The 16,010-nt window shown below is 41.1% G+C and overlaps 1 protein-coding gene across 1 annotated transcript in view; it reads right to left on the bottom strand.

The window, feature by feature from the left end:
• LOC127568014 (exportin-5) overlaps positions 1–15,798 on the bottom strand; it is a 67,950-nt gene extending 52,152 nt beyond the window's left edge. The window contains 3 exon segments of the mRNA XM_052011260.1: positions 1,481–1,553; positions 4,529–4,650; positions 15,496–15,798. Coding sequence (XP_051867220.1) covers positions 1,481–1,553; positions 4,529–4,650; positions 15,496–15,600 — 300 coding nt within the window. The 5' untranslated portion in view covers positions 15,601–15,798.
• Between the last annotated feature and the right edge of the window lie 212 nt (positions 15,799–16,010).

The raw sequence follows: 16,010 nt of genomic DNA, 5'->3' as shown, positions 1-16,010 counted from the left end.
CTACCCAAAATTTTCAGAAACATTAAGTCGTCCTGCCAGCATTCCAATAAATCATGAAAATGTTAAATTCAGGCCTCCTAATGAATATGCATAAACATACAACATAGAACAATACAGCACTGGACAGGCTATTTGGTCCACAATGTTGTGCCAATCTTGATGCAGATTTGAACTAAATCTCCTCCTCCTGTTTATCATCCATATCCCTCCATTCCCTTCATACTCTGTGTCTATCTAAAAGCCTCTTAAACTCCACCAAACCACCGATTCCACTACTACCCCAGTAACCCATTCTAGGCACCTACTAGTCCGTGTAAAATAACTTCCCCCCACTCTAACCTTAACAGCATGTCCTCTGGTGTTTGACATTTCTACCCTGGGGAACAGATTCTGACTGTCTACCCTATCTATGCCTCTCAAATTTTAAAAACCTCCATCAGGTCTCCCCTCAGCCTCACACACTCTAAGGAGAACAACTCAAGTTTGCCCAACCTGACTTTTATAGCTCATACCCGCTAATCCAAGGAGCATCCTGGTAAACCTCTTCTGCACCTTTTCCACAATCTCCACATCCTTCCTACAATGGGGCAACCAGAACTGCACACAAACTCCAAGTGTGCAAATAAAGTATCATTTATTTATAAAATGGTCACTGATTGTACAGTACACTGGATGAGACAAATATTCTTGGATGGCCTCTTTCATCCAGCAAGTTCCTCAATTATTTGCCTTGACTTGTGGTAACTGTATAAGCCTGTCAACATGTTGTAACTTTGATTAATTTTCTCGGTTAGCGATTATTAGCATCTTATTAGTAACAAGATGATTGGAGGCATCCAAGATATTTGATCATATTAATTTGAGGACATCAAATCACAAATGAGTAGAGCAGAAACCAAAATTCATTCTTCCAATCGCTCATTCCCAAGAAGCCTCTTAATTCCATATATTCCCAGAATATCTGAACCACCCCCCACCCCATCCCGACCACTGCACATCATCTGTGATTTCAAGCTTCCTATAAACCTTTGCCCCTCTTCTCCCAGTAGCTGCACCTCCCTTTTGGATTAAGACACTGGCATGATGGGTCAAATGGCCTCCTTATGTGCCGTAAATTTTGTATGAATCTACATTTGCATAGCATCCACAACAGAAAAGAAAGCGGTCTGTCCCTGTGAAAGTCTGTTGGAAACATTCAAGCTCAGTGCCAAGAGATGATCATTACACGAGAGTCATATTTCACCGCAGCCCCTTCCCCCCAACAATACCATCACCTCACACCTACCTGCTTGTTTTAAGTTGAAAATAAACGAGATGCATTGAAGGGTAGCAAGTTTCATAATTTCACCCATGGCTTCTATTACTATGGAAGTTACCTGGGACTCAGTTCTCAGAGTCTATTCATAGGGATTTAGGGCAAATACAAACTAGTGGCGGGAACACGATCAGAAAAGATGACCACACGTGAAAAACAACTTACACGTGAAAGAAGAGTCATCACACTATTCTTCAGCTGGACCTTATCACGATGCACCATGCCATTCCATCGGAATCTTTAAAAAAAACAAAACCAGAAGTCACTGAGAAAATGCCACACATCTTGTTTCAATTTTGTCTTAATTTGAACTATTACTAGAGAGCATAGCTTTAAGGTGAGAGGGGGAAGTTTAAAGGAAATTTACAAGGCAAATTTTTTTAAATTTACATATGAAAACTGGTGGCTACAATAGTAACATTTGAGAGACATTTAGACGTGCATATAAACAGTCAGGGAATGGAGGAAATATAGACCACATGCAGGCAGATAAGATTAGTTCAAATTGGCATAATCAGCATAGACATTGTAGGCCGAAGGGCCTGTTCTAATGCTGTCCTGTTTTATATTCTACATAACATTGTAAAACAAAATAAAAACTCAAATACTTAGTAATGGACTGAGTAGTTTGACAGCCATGCCTCAATTTAGAACAAACTTAGAACTCTGAGGCAAACAAGTCCCATTCCAGATTCTTAAGCAAGTAACACTACTGACATTAGTGTGAGGCTTAAGGTCTGCTATACTGCCATCTTTTAGATATGATAAATCCAGATACCTTCCACTCTTAAGGTGAATTCAAAAGACCCCATAGGAGCACTCTGAAGAGCAAATTATCTCATGTGGCCTGACCAATATTTATTCCATTACCATCACTAAATTAAATCATGTCATTATATGACAGTAGAGGCTTTCTATGGATCAATTGTCAGCCGTGTTTTTTAAATTAAACTTCAAAAGTATTTTCTTAGCTGTAAAAATCAAGTGCTATGCAAATGAAAGTATCTTTTGAATAATTTGAATATTCTATTTTACTAACATTACGTACAGAAAAATTGCAGGACAAACCAACTGGTATACTGGTACCTCATTTAGCACTAGCTCACAGAGCTGATTCATTACACCCCTCTTAATCCTCTAGTTTGAACACTCACAAATGTCTACTCCACTGTCTTTAAAATAGACATCCTCTCAGGCTGCACACAGCTGTGCTGGGGACCTAGCATGCTCCACTGTTGCTCTATCAAGAATCTAACACAACACTCTGCCCTCCATCGTCACTCCTCTGGTAACAAGTTGCCCCATAGCCCGGTATGGAGAGGCTGTCTGTGGCCCCAATGACAAGCAGTGCAATCACTATGTGCAGAGTTGAGGGACTCAGGGCTGTAATCTGGCCAGTATGGTGAGTGCAGACCTTTGCTGGGGACTGGCAGCAACAGTTCCAAATCTTACAGTCCCTCTCACCATCTCCCATCCAATGTGATGGCTGCTGTTGTCTCCCTTCTTTGTTTGACTGAACTACTCTCCCCAGCCCAAAGGTTTCTCTACGGAAGCAAGCTCAAGCACCAGCAACCGTATCACAGCACTTAGCAGCCTCACCACCTATCACATCCAACGCAATATCAGCCCTCAAAGGGAGCCTCTGCAAGTGATTCATTGGCGGATGTGTACCAAGTCCTCTCCACAGCTGCTTACAACAAAGGGGAAAACAGGGGTTCACACCAAATTCCCACCTCATCAGCACTGGCAGTAATATTTCTTCCTATACATCATGCTAAAATTACCCCTTCATCGCTGATTCCATCAGTGCTCTCATTCCTGGTAACACATCCTGAACACAAAGCAAAGCACCAGTCTACTACGAAACAACTGAGATCAGGGGCAAACCCACTTAATAATGACAACATACAAGGGAAAAGACTATGATTAGCCAACAAAAGAAGCTGGGCAGGGACAGGACTGGCAGGAAAGGAAAAACTGCAACTGAGTACATGTGACTGAAACTTTGTGAAAAGAGCAGGGAAACAGGTCATCGTCAAAAGAGAAATACACACAGAAACAGACCCTTTGGTCCACCAATTCCACACAGACTATCAACTACCTATTTACATTAATCCCCTTTATTTTGTAAAAAAAAAAATTCCCCTCATTCTCATCAACTCCACCCAAACTTTACCACTTACTTACACACTAGAGGTAATTTATAGCAGTCAATTAATCTACCAACCCACACATCTTTGGGATGTGGGAGGAAACCGGAGCACCAGAAGGAAACAGAGTCACAGGGAGAACATGCAAACTCCACACAGATAGCACCCAAGAACAGGATTGAACCCAAGTCTCTGGTGCTGTGAAGCAACAGTTTTCCTGGTTAGACCACTCTGCTGCCTGCATCTTCACATTAATCATGCTGGAAATTAATCACCAGGAAATCAATCCAGTGGGGTCCATTGCCATATTAGGGCTATACAAAAAATTGCAATTCAGAATCCAGTTGTATGCCATCACATAAATCCCTTATTTCATGTCTGGAATAGAATATTATTGATTATCCCCAACTTGTATTTAATCTAGACCATTATATCAAGGACAAAATCCCTCTCTCTAGACCTACCCAAATATACGCTGGTGTCCTACAAGTTATGTCACTTTACATATTTATAATAAAATGTTTGTGGCCTTTGGTACATCAAGGAGGAAGCTTGTGTGTTCTGGCACAAGTCAAATTGAAGTACAGGTAACTTTTACAGCATATTAATTTGCTTATGGACTATTCTAAAAAGTTAGCATGCAATGTTTCTTCTCCCTGGATGAGGGACCAAACTTGAGGTGTGGCTCATTTGCCTACCTCAGCATTATCAGATTCATGACAATTTATTAAAATCAGATGAAATAATTCAACAGGAACTGTAATCTTTTCTTCAGTTGCAGAACAAAATCTAGTCAAATATAAAAATATTCCAATATTTGTCCTCTCAACATACTCCACCCCACACCCATCTCACTGAGTAACAATTATACCAGGTATGAGCTCCTTGTCCACTAATACATGGTAGGACGTTTAAAATATTAAGCAAACGCACTGGATGGAGGAAATCAAGAAGCAAAATCAAGACAGGATACACTAGCTGATAATCAGATTTGCAGCTGTGTGATGATCTACTTATATGAATAGAGCATTATTAATAGGATTACAAGGAAAATTTCACTCACTTAATAGAATGCTCCAGAATCTGAAGTCCAAAGTGGCGGACTATACCAGTATTGTTTTTCTCAGCAAGACGTAATCCACACTGCACTGTGTGTGGACATTTCTCCTTGAACTCTTCACAAAACTGCAATAATGAAACCAGAAGAACATGCAAATAAGCCCATTGTTCATAGAATACCATAAACCCATTGAAAATATAGTTTATTCTTCCCCAATGACATGTCTATCACAGCCTTGTGGAGAATGAATTTATGGAGGTAAAGAGATGAATTTATGGAGACTAGATCAGCATATTGAGAAAGCAAGAGAACAGGTTATCTTAAATCTTGCATTGTGCAATGAGAAAGGGTAAATTAATAATCCATGGGATGAGCAGCCTCTAGAAAACAGTGGTTATAACATGCCAAAATTTTTTATGTAAAAACCCAAAGCAACTCTATCTTAAATCTGAATAATGCAAACTGTGAAGTCTTTGTGTACAAGTTGCTTATGGTAGATCAGAAACTATTTTCAGGTAAATTGCAAAGCTTCAATGGCTAACATTGAAACTTATAGAAAGTGCAAACAAGACCGGTGTTTATTACTCATCTCTAACCTCATTTCACCATGGGACCTCTGGCTTTAACTTGAGCTCACTTAAAATTTACCCATGCTAAGATTTCATATGTAAAATGCCAGTGTAACAAGCTCATACATGTTCACACATGCATTTTGACTGTTATCCAAAATGCAAAACTGTCACTTTTACTTTGATTTTCCTTCTCTTCTTGAACTCTTTTTATATTAACTTTTGCCCCATCCATTTTCATACTTTCCTGCTCGTCCATAACCCAACCTCCATCAAACCGAAAGCAAATGATCACAGTTGTAGCTAAAATGCATTATACATTACAAAACCTCATAACATCAACCAACTTACCCAGTTATTTAGATGCATACACCCTGAAGCTTCCACTACTTGGCAAATCATATTTCAGTCTATCCATAAACTCCTCTGGCATTTGTTCCTCTTGAATATCTCATCTTGTTTTATTATTCTTACCTTTCGTTTAAACTCTACTGTGGCCTCTACATCTCTCCCTCATCTGACCACCCTAATTTTGGAACAACGTATGCCCTCCCCTATCAGCTGCTGTTTTACCCCAGAACTTCTTTATACGTTTTTATTTTAAAATTTTCACTATCAAAGCAGCACTTATTACCCTTAATTGACCTCTAGAAAGAAGTGGCAACCCACACTTCAATTTTAAAAATCCTTTTTCTCAAACCAAATACACGGGTCATCCCATTCTCCAAATACACAAGCCAATAGCAAAAATACAAATGCAAAACTAATTCTGGGCTCTTGATCCTCCCCAAACTAACCACTATTGTAGCCTCATTTTCAGCTGCCATCCCCAAGAACTGGAATTGTTTTTCCTACCACTTGTTTGCTACTTTTATTATCCAAATATCTCCTTAATAAAAATTCTCCAGATGTTAGAAGTATGAAATAAAACAACTCTAATAGGTCTTTGACCTAGAATATGAACTCTCTCCATAGACACTTGCTAACTTGAATATTTTCAGGACTTTGTTTTATTCCTTCATCTCCAAACATGGCAAGGGTCCATTCAACAAACCCTTCAGATATTAATCTTTTATTCTTTTCCCAATGAAGCTTTACAAAAAGTCAAGAACCACCACCTCATCACTGCAATAGATATTTCAGACATTGACAATTTTAACCGAAAAGCCCACAGTCTCGCATAGTATCTCTGACGATATTTTCCCTCATCCTTCTTGCTGCAAGTACTCCAGTCTATTCTCCAGTTTCTCAGTCTCTATCACATTTGTTCTGACAATACCACCTTGTCCTCAACCACAATTTCCCATCCACTATAGCTAACGGGGCTTTCAAACATGCCTACTCTATTTCTCATATTTCTGCTCTTACCCAACTCTTCCCTGCTTTCACAAAGGTCAATGCTCAGAAAACAGCCAGCCCAGATGAGAGTCCCAGGACAAGTTCTAAAACTGTGTGCCAATCAACTGGCCACTGTCCTCACTGATATCTTCAACCTTTCACTTCAACAGTCTACTGTACCCATCTGCTTCAAGGAAACCTCCATCATTCCACTCCCCAAGAAAAATAAAGTGCCCTTTCTCAATGACTACTGACTAGTAGCTCTAAAAGCAACCATAATGAAGTGCATTGGAAGACTGGTAATGACCCACATTAGCACCAGCATTCCAGATAATCTAGACCCCTTGCAATTTGCATACAGGAAAAATAGGTCTAGAGGATGGTATCTCCCTTGCACTACATTCAGCTCTGGATCACCTCCACAACAAGAATACATGTCAGGATGCTATTCATTGAATATAGCTCAGCCTTCAACACTATAATACCAAATAAGCTCATCTCTAAACTCCTGGACCACGGCCTTATTGGGGGGGGGGGGGGGGGGGAGGTAGGGGAAAGAAAAGGGAAGAGGGAGAGAGCCCCCATCTGCAACTAGCTTTTAAAATTATTGATCAGTACACCTCAGTCTGTTAGAATTGGTCACATCATTGGGTGCTCCCCAAGGTTGTGTGCTCAGTCCCCTGCTCTGCTCCCTGTATACCCATGACTGTGTGGCCAGATAGCACCAACTTAATCTTTAAGTTCACCAATGATACCACTGTAATCATCTAGATCAACAAGAATGAGATCATGAACCTTGTGTCATGGTGTCAGAACAACAACCCACCACCAGCAAAATGGAAGAATTATTTGTTGACCTAAGGAGGCAGGAGGAGGGGCAGGGGAAAAGGGTGAACACAACCGTCTTCGTCAATGGAGCTGCTGGATGGAATGGTCGATAGCTTCAAATTCCTTGGCATCCATATTACCTGCAACCTCACCTGGTCCCTACACACTGATGCAGTGATCAAGAAAGCACATCAGTTACTTTCTTAAGCATCCAAGAAGATTCAGCATGTCCACAAGGACTCTCTCGAACTTCTGCAGATGCGCTATAGAAAGTATCCTGACAGGTTGCATTGCAACCTGGTATGGCAACTGCTCTGCTCTGGACCAACGAAGCCTGCAGAGAGTGGGAAACACAACCCAGTCCATCGCACACTCATCACTTTGTTCCATCCAGTCAATCTGCACAGAGGTTCTCTTCAGGAAGGCTAATAGTATCATCAAGGATGCCAACTGGGAGAAGATAGAAGAGCTTGAAAGCCCAGATGTCCAGATGAAGTACAGCTTCTTCCCCTCTGCTATTAGACTTCTGAACCAATCACCTCTTTCACACACCCTTCCTGGTGGTGTTGCCATGTTCCCATGCTCTTAATTCTGCCTTTGTTGGTTATTCCATTATCATCACTTTAGTATTTCTTTTTGCACTGCTTCAGACTGCACTACTTTGCACCATCCTGCTGTTTTGCACTTGTTGCATTTATTATTACCATGTGTACTGTTTGCTCTGTGAGCTTCATGTGAACAAGGAATTTCATTGTACCCTGGTGTATATGACAATAAACTAATCTAATCCCATCGAGAATGAGCAGAGGGCTCCACATCCTCACCTTCCAGCTCACCAAGCTCCACATTCGACAAATCATTCTTTGTAATTTCTAACACTTTTAAAGTGATGCCACCACCGGAAACCTCTTCCAGTCTTTAATCAGAATTCAGAAACAGAATATTCCCACCCAAAACAATTCTGATCCTCTTATTTATAACAGTACCTGTTCCCCTTTGCGCAGTGTATTTCTATGGAAATGCAACATACAGCCTTTTACTTCCTCCCTTCTGGTTGTGCAGGGACCCAAACATCAATCTCAGATGAAGCAGCAATTTACCTGCATTTATTCCAACTGCATTCCATGGTCATAATCGGGTATCCTCCACATTAGGGATATCAAATACACACCAATGACACTTTGTGAAATGTCTATATCATCTCCAAGTATGACCCAGAGCTTTCAATTGCCTGTCATCTGAAATTTCCATTCCATTCTGTAACGACTTTAGCCTTTTCCTCTGTTCCAACAAGGCTGAACACAATTCAGGGTAACAAAGTATCAGTTTCCAACTAGGCACACTATAAACACCCAAACAATGAATTAATTTCATTAGAAATGTCATTCCAGCTTTCTATCTCATTTTCAGCATCACCTTTTACTCTTCAAATTTTATTCAATTAATACCTTCATTATACATAACCTTCTTAGTCACTTGTCTTTAATACCTTCTTCAGCTAGTACCAACACAACTCTCCTGGACTCTGGTCGATCACAGACCTTTGCTTTTGTTCTCTGCCCCTCCCCTTTCTCTTCAACCCAAAATGGTCTTTGGCCCAAAATGTTCTCTTATTGTCTCTCTACAAATACTGCCTAACCAGCTGTGTATAGTCTGTTTTTATGCCAACTTTGACATATTGCCTAGGTTTTTAAAACAATAATCTTATTTTCAGTCATCAGTAGGTACTAGCAAATAAGCTTCCCTGCCTTCCTACACGGTTCTGAGACCTGAACTACATACAGTATTCATCTCGTGCACTGGTTAAATACCACCATCGTTATCTCTGTATAATCAATTTATTGGAAGAATACTCAAATTAAATTTAGGCCAACAATCGTAGCACTGGGGCCCTAGTTATTCTCAGTTATCTATGCTGGGAAGGCCACAACATTTGCATGCCCAAACACCAGCTTCCTGAAATAGACAGTCTATTCCAAGCTCTGCCATAGAAGACATTACCAGACAAATATAGAAAAAAAAATTCAAGAATGAGTTCGAACTTCCTTGGAGTGCAGCATCCCAACTCATGGGAAACTCTGACCCAGGACCACATACAAGATGATATTCAGAACCTGGACACAATTCATCAGGAACACAGAAGACCTGCCTAAGTCACTGAAGGAGCACATCACTTCACAAGCTACCTACCATCAACAGCCACCAAATGCCCCAGCTCAAGACCATGCAATGGGAGCACAAAGACACCATCCATAAGCAGCAGCAGACCACCCCACCAGGCACGACCTGTTCCATCTGGGGAAGAGTCTGCACATTGGCCTCATTAACCACCTCAGAATTTACAAAACCAGAGTGGAAGGCAAAGTCAAGTTTATTGTCGTATGCACAAGTACATGTTATGCACAGGTGCAATGAAAAGTTTACTTGCAGCAGCATCACAGGCACAGAATATATGCAGCATTCACAAGGGAAACAAATAATACACAATTTTTTACAAGAAACAATTAAAATTTTTTTACAAGTCCATTTTAGTGTAAAGTGATTAGAGTGGTCAAGGTGTTGCTAAATTGTAGTGGTTATTAGGGTTTTGCCAGTTGGTTCAAGAACCGAATGGTTGAAGGGAAGTAGCTGTTCTTGAGCCTGGTGGTGAGAGACTTCAGGCCTCTGTACCTCCTGCCCAGTGGTAGCTGCATGGCCTGGCAAAGCAAAAAGGATGCCTTAAAAGCAAAGATGGTGTGGCCCAGATGGTGGGTACCTCTGATGGTGGATATTGCCTTCCTGAGGCAACCTTTCAGGATCAAGTCATCCTTTATCCTGAAAGACTGGGTCAGAAGGAGCCATTCTCCTGGCATTGTTAAAGGCATAAGCTGGTTTTTAGCACATAACTCCTTGGTACATAGCAAGTGGGGTGAGCCATACCCCTCAGGTCTATCTGCTTTTTTTTCCCCCTGCCACATCCCCATCAGAAATGTATTCAAATTTTTCAGATCTACACTGTGTTTCCCCTTCTTCTATCCTGCTCATTTATAACTTCTCTGGATTCATCTTTTGCTCCTATGCTTGAGCTATTATAATTTCCTTTTACCTTGCACCATTTCTTCTCCCTAACCCATTACAATCTATTCCACTTTCTTGTCACTGTACTTGCTTAAAAGCTTCTCATCTTTTACCAATATGTTAATATAACTTAAATCCACCAGCATCTTTTTTCTCAGCAAATACCATCTGATCTCTTTAGTGTTAAAAATATTTAGTTCTTAGTTCATATTACTAAAACCCACTCTTTTCTGCTTTTATTTGAAGTGCTTCCACCTTTTAATTAGAAAGGAGAGCCAATGTGCATGGATCAAGCCTCCAAACACAATAAGGTGAATAAGCATAATCAGATGATTTTTGTTGCTGCACGAGTAAGGGACATTGGACAAAAGAATTCCCCATGCTTCACTGACAACAGCCGTAGGACCTTCAACACAACAGATTCAAAAAAAAATAAAGCATTTCCTCTTAATGGCCTCTCACTTCAATGAAACATTAGGAATATTTTAATCAATTTCACCATCTTATGGCAGCCAACATATTTCTAGTAACAGCGTCCCACTTCTAAATTAATTTTGTGACCCTGAAGATGCATCACTGGATGACTTGCCTTCATCCACCAATACAGGTTCAGTTTCCAAATATATGCTGATAACATCTAGAACTCTGTCAATCTGTTATTGATTACTTCAGTACTGTTAGACTACTTGCTGGAAATTAATCACAACTACTAACAGTTACTCAATAACAACAAAAGCAAAGTCAGTCTACTGGCCTACAAGCACCAATCATTTGACAGCACTTGTAAACCTCGCACTGATCACTCCCAAGAGTCAATTGACTATTTTTGAAGTCACAATAGTAATATTGGAAAAATGGTTCAAATGAAGTGGATAACGAAAATGTTTTTTTTAAAAAACATGGTAGATGGAATACAAATTGCAAGAGAAAAAAAGATGCACAAAACAGAAGAGCATTTTTTTTTAAATTGTCGAGGATTGGGAAATGTTGAAGTTCAGAGACCTAGATATTCTTGTACACAAGACACTAAAAGCTAACAAGAAGGTCCAGCGAACAGTTCAGAAGTCAAACAGTACGTTGCCCTTTATTGCAAAAAAAGATTTGAGTACAAGAGTAAAAATGTCTTACTACAACTATAAAGGCCTCGGTAAGACATCTGGAGTATTGTGTATGATTTTAATTTCCTTACCCAAAAGTACGATGGACTTGTTATTGAGAACATGCATTAAAGACTTAACAGACTATTAGTTAGGGTGACAAGTCAGAGAAATTGAGTAGAATTATGAGAGGTAACTGCATTGAAACAGACAAAATTCTTAGAGGTCATGGACAATGTTTCCTTGGCCGAGGAGCCTAGAACCAGGGACTCACAGTCTCAAAGTAAGGGGCAGACCAAACGAGGAGAAATTCAATCACTCAAAATGGTTAGGAATCTTTGGAATTCTCTATCCCAGAGGGCTGCAGAGGCTCAGCTATCATGTTCTGGACATTACTGGAATCAAGGGACTATAGGGATAGGGCAAGAAAATGATATTGAGGTAGAAGATCAGCCACAGCCTTGTGGGATGGCAGTGCAAGCTTGATGGTTCCAATTGCCTACTCCTACTTGTATTCATACAAAATCAAAACTAAGTTACTTACAATTATGACAATCTGTTTCACTCTATGTCAGACTTCAAAACCTACACTATTCAAGACCATTTTTCCACTATACAAATCTTCCATAGATGCTGCCTGACCTGTTGAGTTCCATAGAGTTCCACTACTGCAACTCCTAGATACATTCCTGTCAGCCAGAATCTTAACTATTTCCAATGTTGTCACCACAGACCTCTCAATTTTCCATATACATTTTGGTCATAATCTGTGCTTCATTTCCTGCCACCTGAATCAGCAATCAACCTTCTGTTGCAATTACAAACCCAGGATATTTAATTTAAAATCCTTAAAGTCTGTAGATCCCTTCTCAACTTTCACTAATCTTACCCATGGGATCTCTGCACCACTTCAAAAATATACCAAAACTAACCTTGCCCTTGAGCACTGTCTGCTAGTAAAGGCACCTGTTAGCTGGCACTCACTCCTGAAAAACCAACTTTAAAACTAGCTACTTGAAGTTTTTTGGTCACCATCCCCAATTCTTCATACTGCTACTTTATTCTAAAGGCTTGACATAAATTCTAGTTTTCATTGTCATTTATTTTCCAATTGAATACAAATATCTTTACCAGGCCTGAAAGAGTGCGCAATCCAGTAACTATTACAAGTATATTTAATTGCAGAGAACACTTCATATTAATTATCTCTTTATATCACATTTTAAAAAAAACTATGGCAGGGAGCAGAAAGGAACACTAAGCAGAATTGAAGAAGCAAAGAATTTTATTATGGCGAAGATCAAGTGGTCAAGCTTGGAAGTAAGATTAATCTAAGTGGTGCTGCTGATAACTGTCTCTCAACTCCAGCGACCTGTAAACAATACTGACCACCAGTGCTGTGTGGAGTTTGCACAATCTCCCTGCAAGCATGTAGGTTTCCCATGGATCCTTTGCTTTCCTCCCACATCCTAAAAACATGCTGACTGGTAGGTTCAACACACAAGATGCTGGAAGAACTCAACAAGTCAGGCAGCATCTATGGAAGAAAATGAACAGTCCATGTTTTGGGTCAAGACCCTTCATCTGGACTGATTGGGAGGTTAATAGACCACTGTCAATTATCTTCAGTGTAGGTGGCTTGTGGGAGAAATAGTTTGGGGGGGGGGGGGGTGGTAAAGAGTATTTACGAGCATATGCAAAAGAAAAATAGGATGCAGGAAATAAATGGACAAGAGATTGATGGGGTTGCTCTGAGAGCTGACAGACTCAAAAGCTGAATGGCCTCCTTTGTCAGATGGCAACATTAAATAAGATAAATCGATTTCTACTCCAAATAGATATCATGTATCAAATACCATCCTTTCTATTACACTGCTTATTTCTACTTATACTGCTGAAGGTGTACATGCACTAGATTATATTTACTTTGGTCCCACCCCAGCTGAAGTAGCACAGGTGGTAGTACCGAGCTAATCCCCTGGCAGTGAACTGTGAAATTCCCTCCTCAGGGCAGTTCTGTGCCTGTTTGTTTGTCTGAAAGTCACATCCACACGAGGCCAATAAGATGAGGGACCAACTTCCCCGAAGAACATGAAGTTTTCATTTTAGCACAGAACCAGCATAACAAGATTTGCTTCTGAGTAGCTCCAGCTGCTGTGCCATTACCAAAGCATGTTGAGTATTAGTTATGCCATGCATGGAAGTGTGTATGTAAAAACAGTGGTTGGGAAAGCTAGCTCTGGTAGGACAAAGACCTGGGTGACCAGCTATCCTTGAAAATCAAGAGAATTCTCTCTTGAGAATCACTATTGTCCAGGCATTAAATTGGACTGGCCACTACACTCTGTGGCTGAGAAGTAGACTATAGACTGGGTACCCTGTGGGAAACCAACTATCCTGTCAAACTTTTACCAGACATTTCAGAATTTTGAAGACAACTGTGTGGATATGGTCCAACAGCCCTCAAACATCATAATGGTCACCACTGGGCAAAGTAGTGTAGCTGCTGCCTCTCAGCTCCAGCCACCCATGTTCAATGGTGCTCTCTATGTACAGTCTGCATGCAAACCCTGTGAGCATGTGGGTTTCCTCTAGATGCACTGGTTTTCTCCCACATCCCAATACCTGCAGGTTCGTAGATTAATGGCTACTGCAAGTTGTGAGTGGCAGAATCTAGCAAGAATAAACTGGGATGAGTGCAAATGGATACCTGACAGTCAACTGGGCTGAAGGGGCTGTTTTCTGCCACATAGCAGACTGTCTGATTCATATCCCAACCATAACCATTGACTCTGACACAGCATAGCCGCAACATGTTAACTTGCAGAAAACTTTGTAGTTATTTTATTAGTTTACTTCAACAAATCACAATTTAACTATAGGTTCCCAATCACATGCAAACCAGTTATTTTGAAATAGTTTGTTGTTTCCTTATGGCGACTGGCATTTGCAGGTGCCTAGAACTCCCTGGCCAGTAACACCATGGATTCATCTGACAGACTGCAGTGGTTCAAGATGAATTACCACCACCTTAGGGACCAGAGATGAATCATGCTGGTAGTGACAATGAAACACTATCTATAAACAAATAAAACATTAAAATGCAACTTCAATCTACGTCACAAGCAGCTCACTATATTACCATACTTGCTATCACCCCCCCCCCACTTCTGTAAGCATAATGACCAAACATATGCAAATTAGGTACACTGTGGATAGATGAAATTAAAGCAAGACAATATCAAAGATTGTTTTCCCTTAATCTTAAGGATCTACCACTTAAGACGTCAATTTGACTTCCACAATTCTGCACTAATGAGATGAATTATGCCACCAGAAACTGGGCTCAAGCGGCATGCTTAAAAAGACATGCATGGCAAGCAGAAGCAACCAGCTACTTAATCGCCCTTTCCCCACAAACCTTCTCACTCCCTCCAAAAATGCACAAAACCAATCAAAAGTACATCCAATTACTTCAGTATAGACATCAAACGCGGTCTAAAAATGAATGAATTAATAGTTATTACAAACTCGCGCGCTCGATGACGACAAATTATTGGCCATATAAAACTGCGGCAATGAAATTACATTATCAACTGCAGGTCACAACGTATTTTCGCCAAAGGGACGTGCGTACAATGATTTTTAAAAAATACACAAAACTGAAATACACCCACCAACAAAATTGGACGTCAAAATGAAAGCAAACGCAAAACCGTCTTCCATTATGTTTAAAAAAATGCATTGCGATCAAACAAGTCTACAGAATGAATGAAGAGGCAAAGCGTGCCGCAATGGCGCTAATCTTATTTTTAAAACCTGTGCTCTTACAAGGAGAATGATCTTTTTAAACAAAAAAAAGACACAAATCTGAAGCGCTACTGGGGACGATTTAAAGCTACCAAACCGCTGCGCTGACTTGCTGCTGGAAGGAGACTTTAAGAACTCCAGCACGTAAAGAAAACCAGGATTTTGGGTCCACCAGCGGGAAAGTGATCACTGATTTGGAGTGGCGGGGTGTATCTAGCAATCGCATTGCCGGTGTATGCATCCCACCGGCTCCTGTCGAGGGGGAACTCGCCTTCAGGGCCTCCAGCCGGTAGCGCGAACTCGAGCCTCCGTCCATGATCACGTTTACCGCCTTCATCAGCTGCTCGCACAGCGTCGTGATCTGATCGCCCGACATGATCCGCCGCGTTGCCTTCGCGATTCGGAATCCCCTCAAGCCCGACCGAAGCGAGGAGCGAGAGCCGGCGACTCGTTACTTGAAACAAAGGGAACCGACAGGCGATGGCGCAACCCGTTATTGTCTGGAGGCGCCGGTGGCATGGACAGGCCGACGCTCACACGCAGCCAACCGCGCATGCGTGCGACCCCGACCATTTATGGAAACAAAAAGGTTAAAAAAAAACCGTCGTCTGTTGACGTCCTGCTGGTCGCCGGCTTCCGGTTGGGACGACCACGGGGACTGCTGGGTGTTCGGTTTCCCGATGTGAACTACAATCCCCACAATGCGCAGCGTCGAGTTCGCGTTTGACGGTGACGTCGTTGGTAAGCGAGGGGATTCCTGTTCCGGTTTTGGGACGGGTGTTCTCG

This window comes from Pristis pectinata, chromosome 3, assembly GCF_009764475.1.
Source record: "Pristis pectinata isolate sPriPec2 chromosome 3, sPriPec2.1.pri, whole genome shotgun sequence".
In the NCBI taxonomy this organism is placed as follows: Eukaryota; Metazoa; Chordata; class Chondrichthyes; order Rhinopristiformes; family Pristidae; genus Pristis; species Pristis pectinata.
The sequence above is the reverse complement of the archived record's forward strand: the minus strand, read 5'-3'. Positions and strand labels throughout refer to the sequence as shown.